Genomic DNA, 15,650 nt, shown 5'->3' with positions numbered 1-15,650 from the left:
TCAGACACACAAAAATGTTTTGCCACAGGTAGATCCATTCTTTCTTCTCTTATTGTGTGGCAATGAGAATGCGTCCTTGTTCTCAGTTTTTGCCCGGTCTCCCCCACATACAGACCCACAGTTGGACATTTAGTACAAATAATTAAGTACACCACATTAGATGTGATGCAGCTGAAAGTTCCTGGGATCTTATAGTTCTGGTGTGAATTGGGGATCTTTATCTTGTCCTTGGTAATTATAAATAGACAGGTTTCATATTTTTTATGGTTGTAAGGAAAGATTACTGCAGCTGTTGGAGATGACAGTGAGCTTGTGACAATGATGCTTCTTAGATGTGGGGGCAGCCTAAAACACAATAGTGGGGGGTCTGGAATAATGGATTGTAATCGGGCATCTTTTTGTTGCAAAGGTTGTTATTTCCATGCAGATCCCCTTAGCACTTCCAGATTTGGATTGTAGGTGACTACTACAGGCACCCAATTATTTTCTTCTTTATCTTTGCAATGTACTGTAGCAGGTGATTCCTTGACATTCTGGTGGCTCTTGTAATTTGGTTTTGAATTGTTCTTGGATGGTAGCCCTGATTCAAAAAGGTCTTTCTGAGGCAACCAAGGTGTTCATCTTTATCCATGGGGTTGGAACAAATACGACTGTATCTGATGGCTTGGCTGTAGACAATAGATTTTTTTAAAGGGAATCTGTCACCCATATTTAGTGATATCATGTAAAGATATCACCCAATTGTGCGTCCCATAAGGATTCTATTAGGATTTTTTATTCCCCCTGACCCAGCACCTTTGAGGCATAAATACCTTTTTTATCTTGTTGGGGATGTATGCAAATCACTGCGGTCCGGTCTGATGGGCGTGGCTTAGTCGCCTTCTTTCTCCCCGCTCCTCGGCTTGCTGCACGTAATCTTCATCTGTGAATATCACAGATAACGTTGGTTTCCGTGCTTGCGCATTGTATAGGCCTCCGGCGCCTGCGCAGTATGCTTTGCCCAACTGTGGGCGAAGCACATAATTGCTACTGCGCATGCGCCGGTATTTTCCAATGCGCGCTAAGCCTCGGAAGTGTGTCCTGCATGTGAAGACTTCCGGGGCATGGACCACGTTGGAAAATACCGGCGCATGCGCAGTAGCGATTAGATGCTTCGCCCACAGTTGGGCAAAGCATACTGCGCAGGCACCGGAGGTCTTTACAATGCACAAGAGCAGAAACCAACGTTATCTGTGATATTCACAGATGAAGATTACATGCAGCAAGCCGAGGAGGGGGGAAAGATGGCAACTAAGCCACGCCCATCGGACCAGACAGCGGCGATTTGGATACATCCCCAACAAGATAAAAAAGGTATTTATGCCTCAAAGGTGCGGGGTCGGGGGGGAATAAAAAATCCTAATAGAATCCTTATGGGACGCACAATTGGGTGATATCTTTACATGATATCACTAAATATGGGTGACAGATTCCCTTTAAGTGTTTTGGATGGAAACTGTCCCATTTGAGTTATGTTGGATGGTCTATTGGCTTCCGATACAGGGATGCCTCTATTTCATTGTTCTTTAGCTTAAAGATGGTGTCCAAAAAGTTAATTTCATTGCTGGAGTAGTTGAGTGTTAAGTTGATGGTGGGATGAAATTGATTAAACTGTTCATGGAACGTCTTTAGCTATGGCTCAAACTCCATCCAGATAATTAAAATATCATCAATGAAGTGGTAGTAGGCCTGAGGCCTGATGGGACATGAGGACAAAAAGTTGCTTTCAAGCTTGGCCATGAAAAGATTTGCATATTGTGGAGCCATTTTACTTCCCATAGCTGTGCTAGTCTTCTGTAGATCTATCTTGTTGTCAATTTCAAAGTAATTGTGGGTGAGGATGAATTTTATAAGTTTCACCACAGAATCAGCATCAGACCCTGTGTTTTCCATGAAGAATTTGCAGGCATTTAATTCATCCTGGTGTGGGATATTGGAGTACAAAGATTCCACATCCACGGTGGCCAGGACGGTTCCATCTGGTAGAGGACCTATTCCTGCTAGTTTATTCAATAGGTCAGTTGTGTCCTGAATGTAGCTGGGTGTATCCTTTATCAGTGGTTTAAGAATACCCTCTACCCATCCAGATACTTGCTCAGTAAGGGTGCCCACACATGAAATAATTGGTCTTCCTGGATTTCCAGATTTGTGGATTTTGGAAAGCATGTAAAATGTCCCTATTCTTTGACTCCTTGGTATCAGTAAAATAAATAAGGCAACACTCTGTAGCACCATAGCTTGCAAACATGGAATATGAAAGTTGAACTGCGTTACTGCACTAGAAATATGAAAAACTGAGAATGCTTAGCACATAAATTGGCCAATTCATGCGTACCTGGAAGCCAAGTTAAGGTGATTCTCATTTTCCAGGACCTAACACTGCCAAACCTCTCTTAGACTAAAGTCTTCATGTGTATGGGAACCTGTGAATCCTCTCTTGGACTGAAATCTATATCTTTGTGGAGGGCTAGGGTCTTGCTATGATTAAAAACACCTGAGGCTAAAAGGCAGAGTGCTCAGTCAGAAGGCTAATGAATACAAATTTCTAAAAACTGACTGTCACATCCAAACATAGACTAGATGTGAACAGGTGCTTACGTAGAGTCACCAACTCATATACAATCAAATAAATAAGGCAGCACTTTGTAGCGCCATAGCTTGCAAACATGAAATGTGAAAGTTGAACTGCATTACTGTACTAGAAATATGAAAAATTGAGAAAGCTTAGCACATAAATTGGCCAATTCATGTGTACCTGGAAGCCATGTTAAGGCAATTCTCATTTTCCAGGACCCAACACAGCCAAACCTCTCTTAGACTAAAGTATTCATGTGTATGGGAACCTGCGAATCCTCTCTTAGACTGAAATCTATATGTTTGTGGAGGGGTAGGGTCCTGAAAACATGAAATATGAAAGTTAAACTGCATGACCTCTGCTATCAGGTCATCGAATCTTATGAATTAATCAGGCAGACAAGATGGGATATGTCAAAAGTAAAAGAAAAGTCAAAGATGCTATAGGATTTTTACAGGATGAAAATGATGAAATGGTAAGACAGGATGTTGAGAAGGCTGAACTTTTAAATTCCTATTTTGCATCTGTTTTCTCTCAGAAAGGAAATGTAACATCAACTGTTATTCACTGTCCTATTAAGGGAATAGAAGAATCCAGGATATCTATAAACAGAAAGATAGTGAGGAAACACTTAGCTAACCCAAATGAATTCAAGTCTCCAGGTCCAGATGAATTACACCCCAGAGTACTGAAGGAGATAGCAGAAGAAATTTTTGAACCCCTCTCCATAATCTTTGAAAATTCTTGGAGAACAGGAGAAGTGCCAGAAGACTGGAGAAGAGCAAATGTTGTTCCTATCTTCAAAAAGGGGAAGAAGGTGGACCCAGGCAAATATAGGCCGGTGAGTCTGACTTCTATACCAGGAAAGATCTTTGAACAAATTATTAAACAACATGTATATCAATACCTGGATAAGAATGAAGTGATTAAACAGAGTCAGCATGGGTTTGTAACTAATAAGTCATGTCAGACTAACTTAATTTCCTTCTATGACGGTATCACTGATTGGGTGGATCAAGGAAATGCTGTAGATATAGTGTATCTTGACTTCAGCAAAGCATTTGACAAAGTCTCTCATACAATCCTTATTGAAAAAATGACTAAGTATGGAATGGACAAGGCAACTGTTAGGTGGATTCATAACTGGCTTAGTGATCGGACCCAAAGAGTGGTCGTAAATGTCTGCACATCCAGTAGGAAGAATGTCTCAAGTGGGGTACCACAGGGCTCTGTCCTAGGCCCTGTATTGTTCAACATCTTTATCAGCGATTTAGATGAAGGAATTGAGGGTAAACTGATTAAATTTGCTGATGAGACAAAGTTAGGAGGGATAGCTAATACTAGAGAAGAGAGAGAGAGGATTCAAAAAGATTTAAATAAACTGGAGAAGTGGGCAGCAACTAACAGAATGGTTTTTAACAGGGAGAAATGCAAAGTACTACATCTGGGCAATAAAAATGAAAAAAGCATATATAGAATGGGAGGAATAGGGCTAAGTGACAGCACATGTGAAAAAGACTTGGGTATACTAATAGATCACAGACTGAATATGAGTCAACAGTGTGATGCAGCAGCAAAAAAGGCAAATGCAATTCTAGGATGTATTAACAGAAGCATACAGTCTAGATCACGTGAAGTCATTATTTCCCTCTACTCCTCTTTGGTCAGACCTCATCTGGAATATTGTGTCCAGTTTTGGGCACCACATTTTAAAAAAGACATCAACAAACTGGAGCAAGTTCAGAAAAGAGCGACCAGAATGGTGACCGGTCTGCAAACCCTGTCTTATGAGGAAAGGTTGCAGGATTTGGGAATGTTTAGTTTGCAAAAGAGAAGACTGAGAGGAGACTTAATAGCTGTCTACAAATATCTAAAGGGCTGTCACATTGTAGAAGGATCAACTTTATTCTCATTTGCACAAGGAAAGACTAGAAGCAATGGGATGAAACTGAATGGGAGGAGACACAGATTAGATATTAGAAAAAACTTTTTGACAGTTACAGTGATCAATGAGTGGAACAGGCTGCCACGAGAAGTGGTGAGTTCTCCTTCAATGGAAGTCTTCAAACAGAGGCTGGACAGACATCTGACTGGGATGATTTAGCGAATCCTGCTTTGAGCAGGGGGTTGGACCAGATGGCCCAGGAGGTCCCTTCCAACTCTACGATTCTATGATTCTATGATACCAACTTGTTTAGTTCCTTGTAATAGCCCTGTGTAGGATCTGACTCCAATTTCTGTAGTAGAGTGTGTCCATAAGATATCTGTTTGCTTCCTTCATTTAATCTGACGTATTCATCATGACTATTGCACCTCCATTGTCAGCAGGTTTAATAATGATTTCTTTGCTGGTTTTCAAAGACTATGGCCTTTCTCTCCTGGGCACTGATGTTGGATGTTTGCCTCCTGTTGTTGTCTATGATTTTGGATTTTATCAAATGTCTGAAGAAGTCTATATATTTATCTAAATGAGGATTGCATCCAGGTGGAGGTGTCGATGACCTGATACCAGATAGTCCAAGAATAGGGACATTCTACATGCTTCTCCGCCTTTTAGACTCAGGCATTTTTGCTGAATCTGTGGTGAAACTTCATCCTCACCCACATTTACTTTGAATTTGACAAGATATATTGACAGGAGACTGGTACAGCTATGGGAAGTAAAATGACTCCACAATATGCAAATCTTTTCATGGCCAAGCTTGAAAGCAACTTTTTGTCCTCATGCCCCTTCAAGCCTCTGGCTTACTACCGCTTCATTGATGAAATTTTAATCATCTGGACGGAGTCTGAGCCACAGCTAAAGATGTTCCATGAACAGTTTAATCAATTTCATCCCACCATCAACTTAACACTCAACTACTCCAGCACTGAAATTAACTTTTTGGACACCATCATTAAGCTAATGAACAACAAAATAGAAACATCCCTGTATCAGTAGCCAATCGACCATCCAACACACATTAAATGGGACAGTTTCCATCCAAAACACTTAAAAAACTCTATTGTCTACAGCCAAGCCATCAGATACAGTCGTATTTGTTCCAACCCCATGGATAGAGATGAACAACTTGGTCGCCTCAGAAAGACCTTTTTGAATCAGGGCTACTATCCAAGAACAATTTAAAACAAATTTATAAGAGCCACCAGAATGTCAAGGAATGACCTGCTACATTACAAGGCTAAAGAAGAAAATAATTGGGTGCCTCTAGTAGTCACCTACAATCCAAATCTGGAAGTGCTAAGGGGATCTGCATGGAAATTACAACCTTTACTACAAAAAGATACCCGTTTACAATCCATTTTTCTAGAACCCCCCCACTACTGTATTTTAGGCAGCCCCCACATCTAAGAAGCGTCATTGTCACAAGCTCCCTTTCATCTCCAACAGCTGCATGAACCTTTCCTTGCAACCATAAAAAATGTGAAACCTGTCCATTTATAATTACCACGGACAAGATAAAGATCTCCTATTCACACCAGGACTACAAGATCCCAGGTACTTTCAGCTGCATCACATCTAATGTGTACTTAATTATTTATACTAAATGTCCAACTGGGGGTCTGTATGTGGGGGAGACCAATCAAAAACTGAGAGTAAGGATGAATTCTCATCGCCACACAATAAGAGAAGAAAGAATGGATCTACCTGTGGCAAAATATTTTTGTATGCCTGATCACAGCACCATGGACATGAGGTTACTTGTATTGAAAGGTAATTTAAAATTTCAGAGAGACAGAAGGGTCTGGGAATATAAACTCATGACAACCTTTGACACACTCAGAGCAGGAAAGAATGTCACATGGATTTATGTCTTTTTACATTGATTAAGGAATTTTCCCCTAAGACCTTGTGGGGGCATCATAACACAGAAATATGTGAATCTTCAGATTTTGTATTAGTCAATGCCTGATGAAGAGACCTGAGTAGTCTCGAAAACTCAGCTGGAGAAGCAGGAAGAAGGAAATGACATATCATATACTAGCTATGAACGTTCGGCCAGAAAGTGGAGAACAAGAGTGAGGGAGAACACATCAAACCCACACACAGATTGTGATAAGCCTTGCGGGACAAAGGGGCTGATCTCTGTCCAAGCATCCCAGAGGAGCAGCAGACAGGACATCACAGCGAGAAGTAGTAAATCACATGACGTTACATATTTGAACAGACAGAGGGATATCAGCTCTCATTGTTTAATACAGAAGGTTGATTGAAATGCATTTTAATCTCCCTGGAGTCCCCCTTTTAGCTCTAGTTTCTCAGGTTCTCCAGCAAATTATATTGTAGTTAATGACTCCAGCAGCTGAAACCCCATTATAAGCTTATTTTCAGGGTACCCTTTAAACAAAAAAGTCTAAAAATAAAAAATAAGTAATAAATAGATACAAGAAAAATGTACAATCTATTCAACTATTCATGTGTGGATATATTTACAGTCAATATTGTATTTTTGGGTTTTGCACTTTCATCTCTCATTTCATTTTTTGGGGGGTATGCAAAGTGGAAAATAAATTGTGGAGTTTTATTTTTTTCCTTATTCTATTTACTGTTTGAGTTAAATCATTTTAAGTGTTGAAAGGTCAGACTTTTAAAGACACAGTAATTTTTATTAAATTATCTGAATAGGAAAAATAGGATAGGTCTGAAATTGTAGGTTTTGGTTTTTTTTTTTTAAATAATTTCTTTTTCACTTTTTTTCTCTCCCCCCTTAGGAGACTTGAACCTGTGATCCTATAGTATTGCAAAATATTGTAAAAATAGCGACTTCATATGGAGCTTAGGCACAGATAGAGGCAGTAGGCCACTGACTGCTATGGTAACCCCTTGGCACCCTGCGATTATGTTATGGAGGGCATTGGAAGAGAAAATGTGCCTTCCCCTCAGATCACACCACTTAAATGCTGCTTTCAGTGATTAACAGAGGAGTTTAAGTGGGTAAACAGCAGCAATCAGAAACAGCTCAGATCATTGCTGTTGGCAAGTGCAAAAAGGAGCCACCGTTTACTCCAGAGCTCCATATACGTGCCCCTGACATCCACTGTACATGTAGCAGTGCAGCGGCATCCACACTGTGCAGTGATGAGGTAGGTACCCAGCAAAGTTCAAAGCAAAACGTGTTTTAATATCCAACTCACAGAAATACACAGCACACGATATCCTCCGGCCCTGTGCTGCCTCACACAGAGCCTTCTGATCTGCACGCTTGCAAGACCAAACTGACACACCCAACCCTCTGCTGCAGGGAGTTTTACAAGCAACCTGTGGCTGTAGGCCACATGGAAAACCCGGCCGGGAAGGAAACGGACAGCCCCACTACCATCCTGTAGTTCATTTCAAAATTAAAATCCCAGAGGAGGTTTACTGGTTTTCTTAAATCTGCCTTGGACAAAAGCTTGCCCAAGACCAACACTTTTATTTTGCATTGCAATAACAGCTATGCCTGTGACTGCAATGCACTTCCACAGCCTCAATTCGCCTCTGTGTGCATCCTAGGGGGGACACATAGTGACCCTAACATATGACACCAGTTACTGCCTCCCAATGTACAACAGGTGATAGGAAGTAGTTGAACTTAAAAATGAAATACTAATAAGAGATAAACATGCCATAAAACAAACGAACATAAAAACAAATACAAACATAATACACCTGTGACATAAAAGCAAAAGATTATCAAATCCCCCATTCTTTCCTCCATTGCTTTTCCAGGAGTATAATTACAGTAAATGCATCCAGTCACAGATTTGAAATATGGCAGATTCTACTATCTTTAATGACAACATACCTTTATTTCGCCAGCTATTAATTTTGACTGTATCTGTCAAATTCTCCACATCTGTATTCTCTCTTATTTCCTGATATGGGTGATTTTCTGAAGATGTGTCTGAATCTATAATGCTGGGATGTTCTAAAAGAGAAAAATATTATTTTTATGAAAAGATTAAACCATAGGTGCCAATTTTACGAAGCTGCCATCTGGAGAATGGAGTAATTGTCACACCCCGTTTTTATATGCCATGCCCCCTTAACACTCTTTCTTCATGCTCTGCATGCTCAATGCCCCAACAATGCCTCTGGACCCCCCCAAAAATGCTGTAGTATAATGTCACTGGTGATCACTGTATTACCTGTACACTGACCCTATATACAGAGCTCCTGTGTATATTTTCATTGGTGAGTCACTGTATTACCTATACACTTACAATATACACTGTATACTAAATACAGAGCTCCTGTATATAATGTAACTGGTGGTAATAACAGTGTACGTATTGCAGTTTATATTAATGATCAGTATTGTAATATTCGGTCACTATATTGTAATATGTGGTCCGGTAATATGTGGTCCAGTCATGTGCTGCTGTATTTATTCCTATATGTGGTATTATTTGGTCACTATGTGGTGTAAGATAGCGCTGTCATTCAGATAGGGGATTCTCGCTTGGCAGGCAAATAATCACATCCGGCACAGATTTTCCATAAAGCAATCTCAGTCCATGTGGTTTATTCATGCATCATAAACCATCAAAGCAATAGAAAACAGCATAGCGTCCATAACAGAGCTTCGCTCTGTCCAGCCCGTGGTCACACAGGTTATGCAATGTTCCATGCGCAGGCTCTTCAGCCTCACAGTTAGCTCACCCGTCAGGGTTCCCTCATGGCTGCTTCTCCATGCTGCAGACGTCCCTTCCCTCCAGGGAACTATCAGGCATGTGCAGCCATTAACACAGCATTCACTTGCTGTCAGGAGGACAGCCCCATCTCGCTCAGACGGGACCTTCTAAAATGGAAGAACCAGGTCCCAGCATTCACTCATGTGACCTACCCTGGCCACCTTATATGGTCCATAGCCACGCCCACCGGGTCACATGGCTATGACCTCATCACAGGTCCTTCACACACTCACATAGTCTTTTACTACAGGCGTTTTCAGAAACACCGCTGGGTGAATTTGTAGTTAGCTAGTTCTGCCCATCTCTCCAGCTACCTGAAGGCTTCTCCCTAACACATTGGCACGAAAGATCAGCTCTGCTGATCAGCACATAATCAAGCCTTCATCTCAAGGCTACCCACCTTGAGATATATTATGATCATTCAGCATCCTACTCCTATCAGGACACTGGAAATGCTTATACGCCTGTCCTGGGACACCCACACAGCGCCCCCTAGCAGACAGAGTGATCACTACACCACAGTGGTGTAGTCATGGTGTGGCAGTATTTCTCCCATGTATGTTGAATTATTTGGTCGCTATATGCTGGAAATATGTGTTCTGGTCACGGTGTGGTGGTATTTCTCTCTTGTACAGTGTGTGGTATTATTCTGTTGCTATGTGGTGGTAATAGGTAATCCAGTCATGGTGTGGTGGTATTTTTCCATTGTATGTGGAAATAACTTTCAGAATGAAAAAAGCTATGTAGAAGAAAAAAAATTGTATTTCCAGTTAAAATTGTGTAGCCCTAAATATCTGAATGAGGTTATTGAAAGAGTGAAATTAATTGCTATGGATGAAATATTTAAGGAAGTAGCGTAGTTATGGAGTTCTCATATGATGTGCATTATGACAGCATTAATTTATCATTGTATACAGGGTCGGACTGAGGGCTCCTCAGAGGGCTGCCGAGCTTGACGTAGAGGGTGCCCACTGGTTTCAACTTGAATGTGCGTCCAAGGACATACATTCAGTTGAAATGTATTGTGGTGCAGAAAGCCTGAACCGCAATAGTTAACACGGCCGACAGCTGACATCAAGGTGGCGCATGAAAATGACCTCAATGGTCGCAGGGACTTCAGCCACCAGCCTCTTATAGGTCGGCGGCCATTTTAACTCGACTGCACTGGATCTGAGGATGCCGGGAGCGCAGGCATGGAAAAAGATTTTTTTTATTCTTCTTTTGCGGATGTGGCATGATGCTGGGCCAGGACAGGGTCATGGGGATCACCAACCAGTGACATGGGGGCCATAAACCAGGGACATGAGGGCCAGTGACATGGGGGCCATGGATCATGGATATGGGGGCCTCGGACCAGGAACATGGGGATTACGGACATGGGGGCCATGGACCAGGGACATGATGGCCAGTGACATGGATGCAGGGACATGAGAGCCAAGGAGATGGGAGCTGGGGGTAAGGGACATTGGGGCCAGGGACATGGGGGCCAGGAACAAGGGACATGGGGGCCAGGAACCAGGGACATGGGGGCCAGGAACCAGGGATATGGGAGCCCAACATGGGGGACATTAATTAAAGGGGCCAGGTTGACAGACCTAATTACTGTATGGAGGCCAAAATAAGGAACCTACATTATTTGTTTATAGTGGCAAGTGGATGGACATAATTACTGTAGGGGCCAATTAGGGAACATTACAGCTGTGACATAATTTACTATTTAGAATACTGTTTTCCATGGGGGGGACAAAAGGGACATCCTGTTACTATGCAGGGCGCAATATGTCGCCTTTTTCTTCATCTGGTGTAATGTATAACTTGGGGAATAAGTGGAGAATGTGCTCTAGCAGTGATTAGCTACATTTGTGTCTTATCTTCTGCAGAAACGAGTCCTGGCTGGAAGAAGAAAAGCGAAGATGAAGGCCATCACCTAGAGATGCTACTGGTAAGTCAGTGTGTTTCCTGTACACTTATACTATATACTATATACAGGGCTCCTCTGTATAATTTAACTGGTGATCACTGTGTTAGCTGTACATTATATACAGAACTCCTGTGCATAATTTCACTGGTGAGCACTGTATTACCTATACACTATGCACTATATTAGGAGCTCCTGTGTATATTGCCATTGGTGAGTCACTATATTACCTGTACACTTGAACTATACACTGTATACTATATACAGAGCTCCTGTGTATAATGTAACTGGTGGTAATAACATCTACGTCATCTACGTTGGGCTTGCTATTATCTGTGGATTACCGGACGTTTGCCTGCACACAGAGCCTGTTACCGGCCGGAACAGAGCTCTGGGACTCATCTGTTTGCTTCTAATAGCCGGGAGTCTACTTAAGTTGAGCACATGCTATTGGCTTCTACCTATTGACTTTTCAGTGCCACCGCTCAAAAGACCACTTGCAGTGGTGAACTATCTGGCGATTGCAACTGCACTCCTCTTTAGAGGTATTTCATATATTGGAGTTAATCTTGGACCACATTTAAAGCACTTTTATTATTTATGGTTCCTCCATTATATTTGATTTTATTCACATTAGCACAGTTATATCAGGAACTGTTTTTTAAATATTGGAGCGCAACCCTGTTATTGTTATTTTTTATTTTCACTGGGAAATTTGGCTACTTATAACCACATTTAATACATCTCTCCTTTTTTCTTTGTAGTTTGATTGAACAAACTTCCATTTTTTATCTTCTTATCATCTAAATGCTTATGAGTTTACTGCATCAACAATACAGGTAAATATTTTTATTTTTACTCTTATTAATTCACAGCGCGAGTATTATTTGTATGATTTATTAGTTTTTATTAATGATCAGTATTGTAATATTCGGTCACTATGTCGTGATATGTGGTCTTGTTAATATGTGGTCTGGTCATGTGTGGCGGTATTTATCCCTATATGTGGTATTATTTGGTCACTATGTGGTTTGGTCATGGTGTGGCGGTATTTACATGTATGTGGAATTATTTGGTAACTATATGCTGGTAGTATGTGTTCTGGTCACGGACAGTATATGGTATTATGTGGTATTATTCTTTCACTATGTAGTGGTAATATGTAGTACAGTCATGGTGTAGTGGTATTTCTCCCTTGTATGTGGAATTATTTGGTTGCTATTTGCTGGTAATATGTGTGTTCTGGTCATGGTATGGCAGTATTTCTCACTTGTACAGTATGTGCTATTATTCTATTACTATATGGTGGTAATATGTAGTTGTAAAGATTCCAGATGTTTTCATGGAGCCTGTTTTGCCTTTGTCCAAGATGAGTTTGGTACTTTGCTCTGTCCTGGAACTTCTTGTCTGCCCTACTATTTATGTCCAGGTCAGGAGATCCTCCTTGCCTGAGTATTTTGTTGCTGTTTGCTTCTGAGCTTCCTGCTGGCTTGCCTCTGGGGTTCCCTCTGCTGCCCATTACCCGTTGCTTTGCCTCACCACTTCCAGTTGCCTTCAGTCTTGTACGCTTCTCCCGGATCCAGGCTGAGGTTACCTGCTGTCCTGACTTCTGAGACTGTGTTCTGTTTCGGGCTGCTTTGCGGGACTTCTCAGCCCAAAAGGTACATTTAAGGACCTACTCTCTGTTATGCTCCACGTATGTGTTTCTGGACTTCCATGAAAGGTGTCATCTCCTCTATCTTCATAGCTTCATATGCTGGGGGGGTGCTGTATAAAATGGGGCTGTGCTGTATATCATGGTGCTGTGCTGGGGGGGCTGTGCTGTATACCATGGGGCTGTGCTGGAGGTGCTGTATACCATGGTGATGTGCTGGGAGGGGGTTCTGTATATGATAGTACTGTGCTGGGGGGTGCTGTGCTATATACCATGGGGCTGTGCTGGGAGGGGGTGCTGTATACCATGGGGCTATGCTGTGGGGGCTGTGCTTTATACCATGAGGCTGTGCTGGGGGGTGCTGTATACCATCTGGCTGTGCTGGGGGTGCTGTACACCATGGGGCTGTGCTGGGGGTGCTGTATACCATGGGGCTGTGCTGTATACCATGGTGCTGTGCTGGGGGAATCTGTGCTGTATACCATGGTGCTGTGCTGGGGGGTGCTGTATACCATGGGGCTGTGCTGGAGGGGTTGTGCTGTATACCATGGTGCTGTGCTGGGGGGCTCTGTTGGAGGAAGCTGTGCTGTATATCATGGTGCTGTGCTGGGGGGCTGTGCTGTATACCATGGGGCTATGCTGGGGGGCTGTGCTGTATACCATGGGGCTGTGCTGAGGGGGGCTGTGCTGTATACCATGGGGCTGTGCTGGGGGGTTTGTGCTGTATACCATGGTGCTGTACTGGGGGCCTGTGCTGTATACCATGGGGCTATGCTGGGGGGCTGTGCTGTATACCATGGGGCTGTGCTGGGGGGTTGTGCTGTATACCATGGGGCTGTGCTGTATACCAAGGGGCTGTGCTGGGGGGTTGCTGTATACCATGGGGCTGTGCTGGGGATTGCTGTATACCATGGGGCTGTGCTGTATACCATGGTGCTGTATATTATGGTGCTGTGCTTGGGGGACTGTTCTGTAAACAATGGTGCTGTGCTGGGGGGCTCTGCTGGGGGAAGCTGTGCTGTATATCATGGGGCTGTGCTGGGGGGTTGTGCTGTATACCATGTGGCTGTGCTGGGGTTTGTACTGTATACAATGGTGCTGTGCTGGGGGCTGTGCTGTATACTATGGTGCTGTGCTGGGGGGTGTGCTGTATACCATGGGGCTGTGCTGGGGGGGCTGTGCTGTATACCATGGTGCTGTGTTGGGGGAGGGGGGCTGTGTTGTATACTATGTGGGGCTGTGCTATATACCATGTGGGGCTGTGCTATATACCATGTGGTGCTGTGCTGTATACCATGTGGTACTGTGCTGTATACCATGTGGCGCTGTGCTGTATACCATGTGGGGCTGTGCTATATACCATGTGGGGCTGTGCTGTATACCATGTGGGACTGTGCTGTATACCATGTGGGCTGTGCTATATACCATGTGGGGCTGTGATAAATACTACAGTTAGGTCCATATATTTTTGGACAGAGACAATATTTTCGTTCTAGACATTACCACAATGAATTTTAAACAAAACAATTTAGATGCAGTTGAAGTTCAGACTTTCAGCTTTCATTTGAGGGTATCCACATTAAAATTGGATGAAGGGTTTAGGAGTTTCAGCTCCTTAACATGTGCGACCCTGTTTTTAAAGGGACCAAGAGTAATTGGACAATTGACTCCAAGGCTATTTCATAGATAGGTGTGGGCAATCGCTTCATTATGTCATTCTCAATTAAGCAGATAAAAGGTCTGGAGTTGATTTGAGGTGTGGTGCTTGCATTTGGAAGGTTTTGCTGTGAAGGAAACATTCAGTCAAAGGACCTCTCCATGCAGGTGAAACAAGCCATCCTTAAGCTGAAAAAACAGAAAAAACCCATCTGAGAAATTGCTACCACATTAGGAGTGGCAAAATCTACAGTTTGGTACATCCTGAGAAAGAAAGAAAGCACTGGTGAACTCATCAATGCAAAAAGACCTGGGCGCCCACGAAAGACAACAGTGGTGGATGATCGCAGAATAGTTTCCATGGTGAAGAGAAACCCCTTCACAACAGCCAAGCAACTGAATAACACTCTGCAGGAGGTAGGCATATCAATATCCAAATCTACCATAAAGAGAAGACTGCATGAAAGTAAATACAGAGGGTTCACTGCACGGTGCAAGCCACTCATAAGCATCAAGAATAAAAAGGCTAGACTGGACTTGGCTAAAAAACATCTAAAAAAGCCAGCACAGTTCTGGAAGAACATTCTTTGGACAGATGAAACCAAGATCAACCTCTACCAGAATGATGGAAAGAGAAAAGTATGGCGAAGGCATGGTACAGTTCATGATCCAAAGCATACCACATCATCTGTAAAACACGGCGGAGGCAGTGTGATGGCTTGGGCATGCATGGCTGCCAGTGACACTGGGTCACTAGTGTTTATTGATGATGTGACATAAGACAGAAGCAGCCGAATGAATTCTGAGGTATTTAGAGCCATACTGTGTGCTCAGATCCAGCCAAATGCAGCCAAACTGATTGGTTGTCGTTTCATACTACAGATGGACAATGACCCAAAACATAAAGCCAAAGCAACCCAGGAGTTTATTAAAGCAAAGAAGTGGAATATTCTTGAATTGCCAAGTCAGTCACCTCATCTCAACTCAATTGAGACTAAACTTCAGACAGAAAGGCCCACAAACAAACAGCAACTGAAAACCACCGCAGTGAAGGCCTGGCAGAGCATCAAAAAGGAGGAAACACAGCGTCTGGTGATGTCCATGAGTTGAAGACTTCAGGCAGTCATTGCCAA

General features: G+C 42.7%; 1 protein-coding gene across 2 annotated transcripts in view; it reads right to left on the bottom strand.

Annotated features, from left to right (window-relative positions):
- The window catches only part of LOC141099764 (NFX1-type zinc finger-containing protein 1-like), a 229,075-nt gene that overhangs the window by 187,489 nt on the left and 25,936 nt on the right, over nt 1-15,650 (bottom strand). For both annotated transcript variants that reach the window (XM_073587800.1, XM_073587801.1), the window contains exon 3: nt 8,401-8,523. In XM_073587800.1, coding sequence (XP_073443901.1) covers nt 8,401-8,523 — 123 coding nt within the window. The remainder of the gene's footprint in view (nt 1-8,400; nt 8,524-15,650) is intronic.

This window comes from Dendrobates tinctorius, unplaced genomic scaffold (assembly GCF_039654945.1).
Source record: "Dendrobates tinctorius isolate UK_male_01 unplaced genomic scaffold, ASM3965494v1 ptg000102l, whole genome shotgun sequence".
In the NCBI taxonomy this organism is placed as follows: Eukaryota; Metazoa; Chordata; class Amphibia; order Anura; family Dendrobatidae; genus Dendrobates; species Dendrobates tinctorius.
Note: the sequence above shows the minus strand (reverse complement) of the source record. Positions and strands in the feature narration are given on the sequence as shown.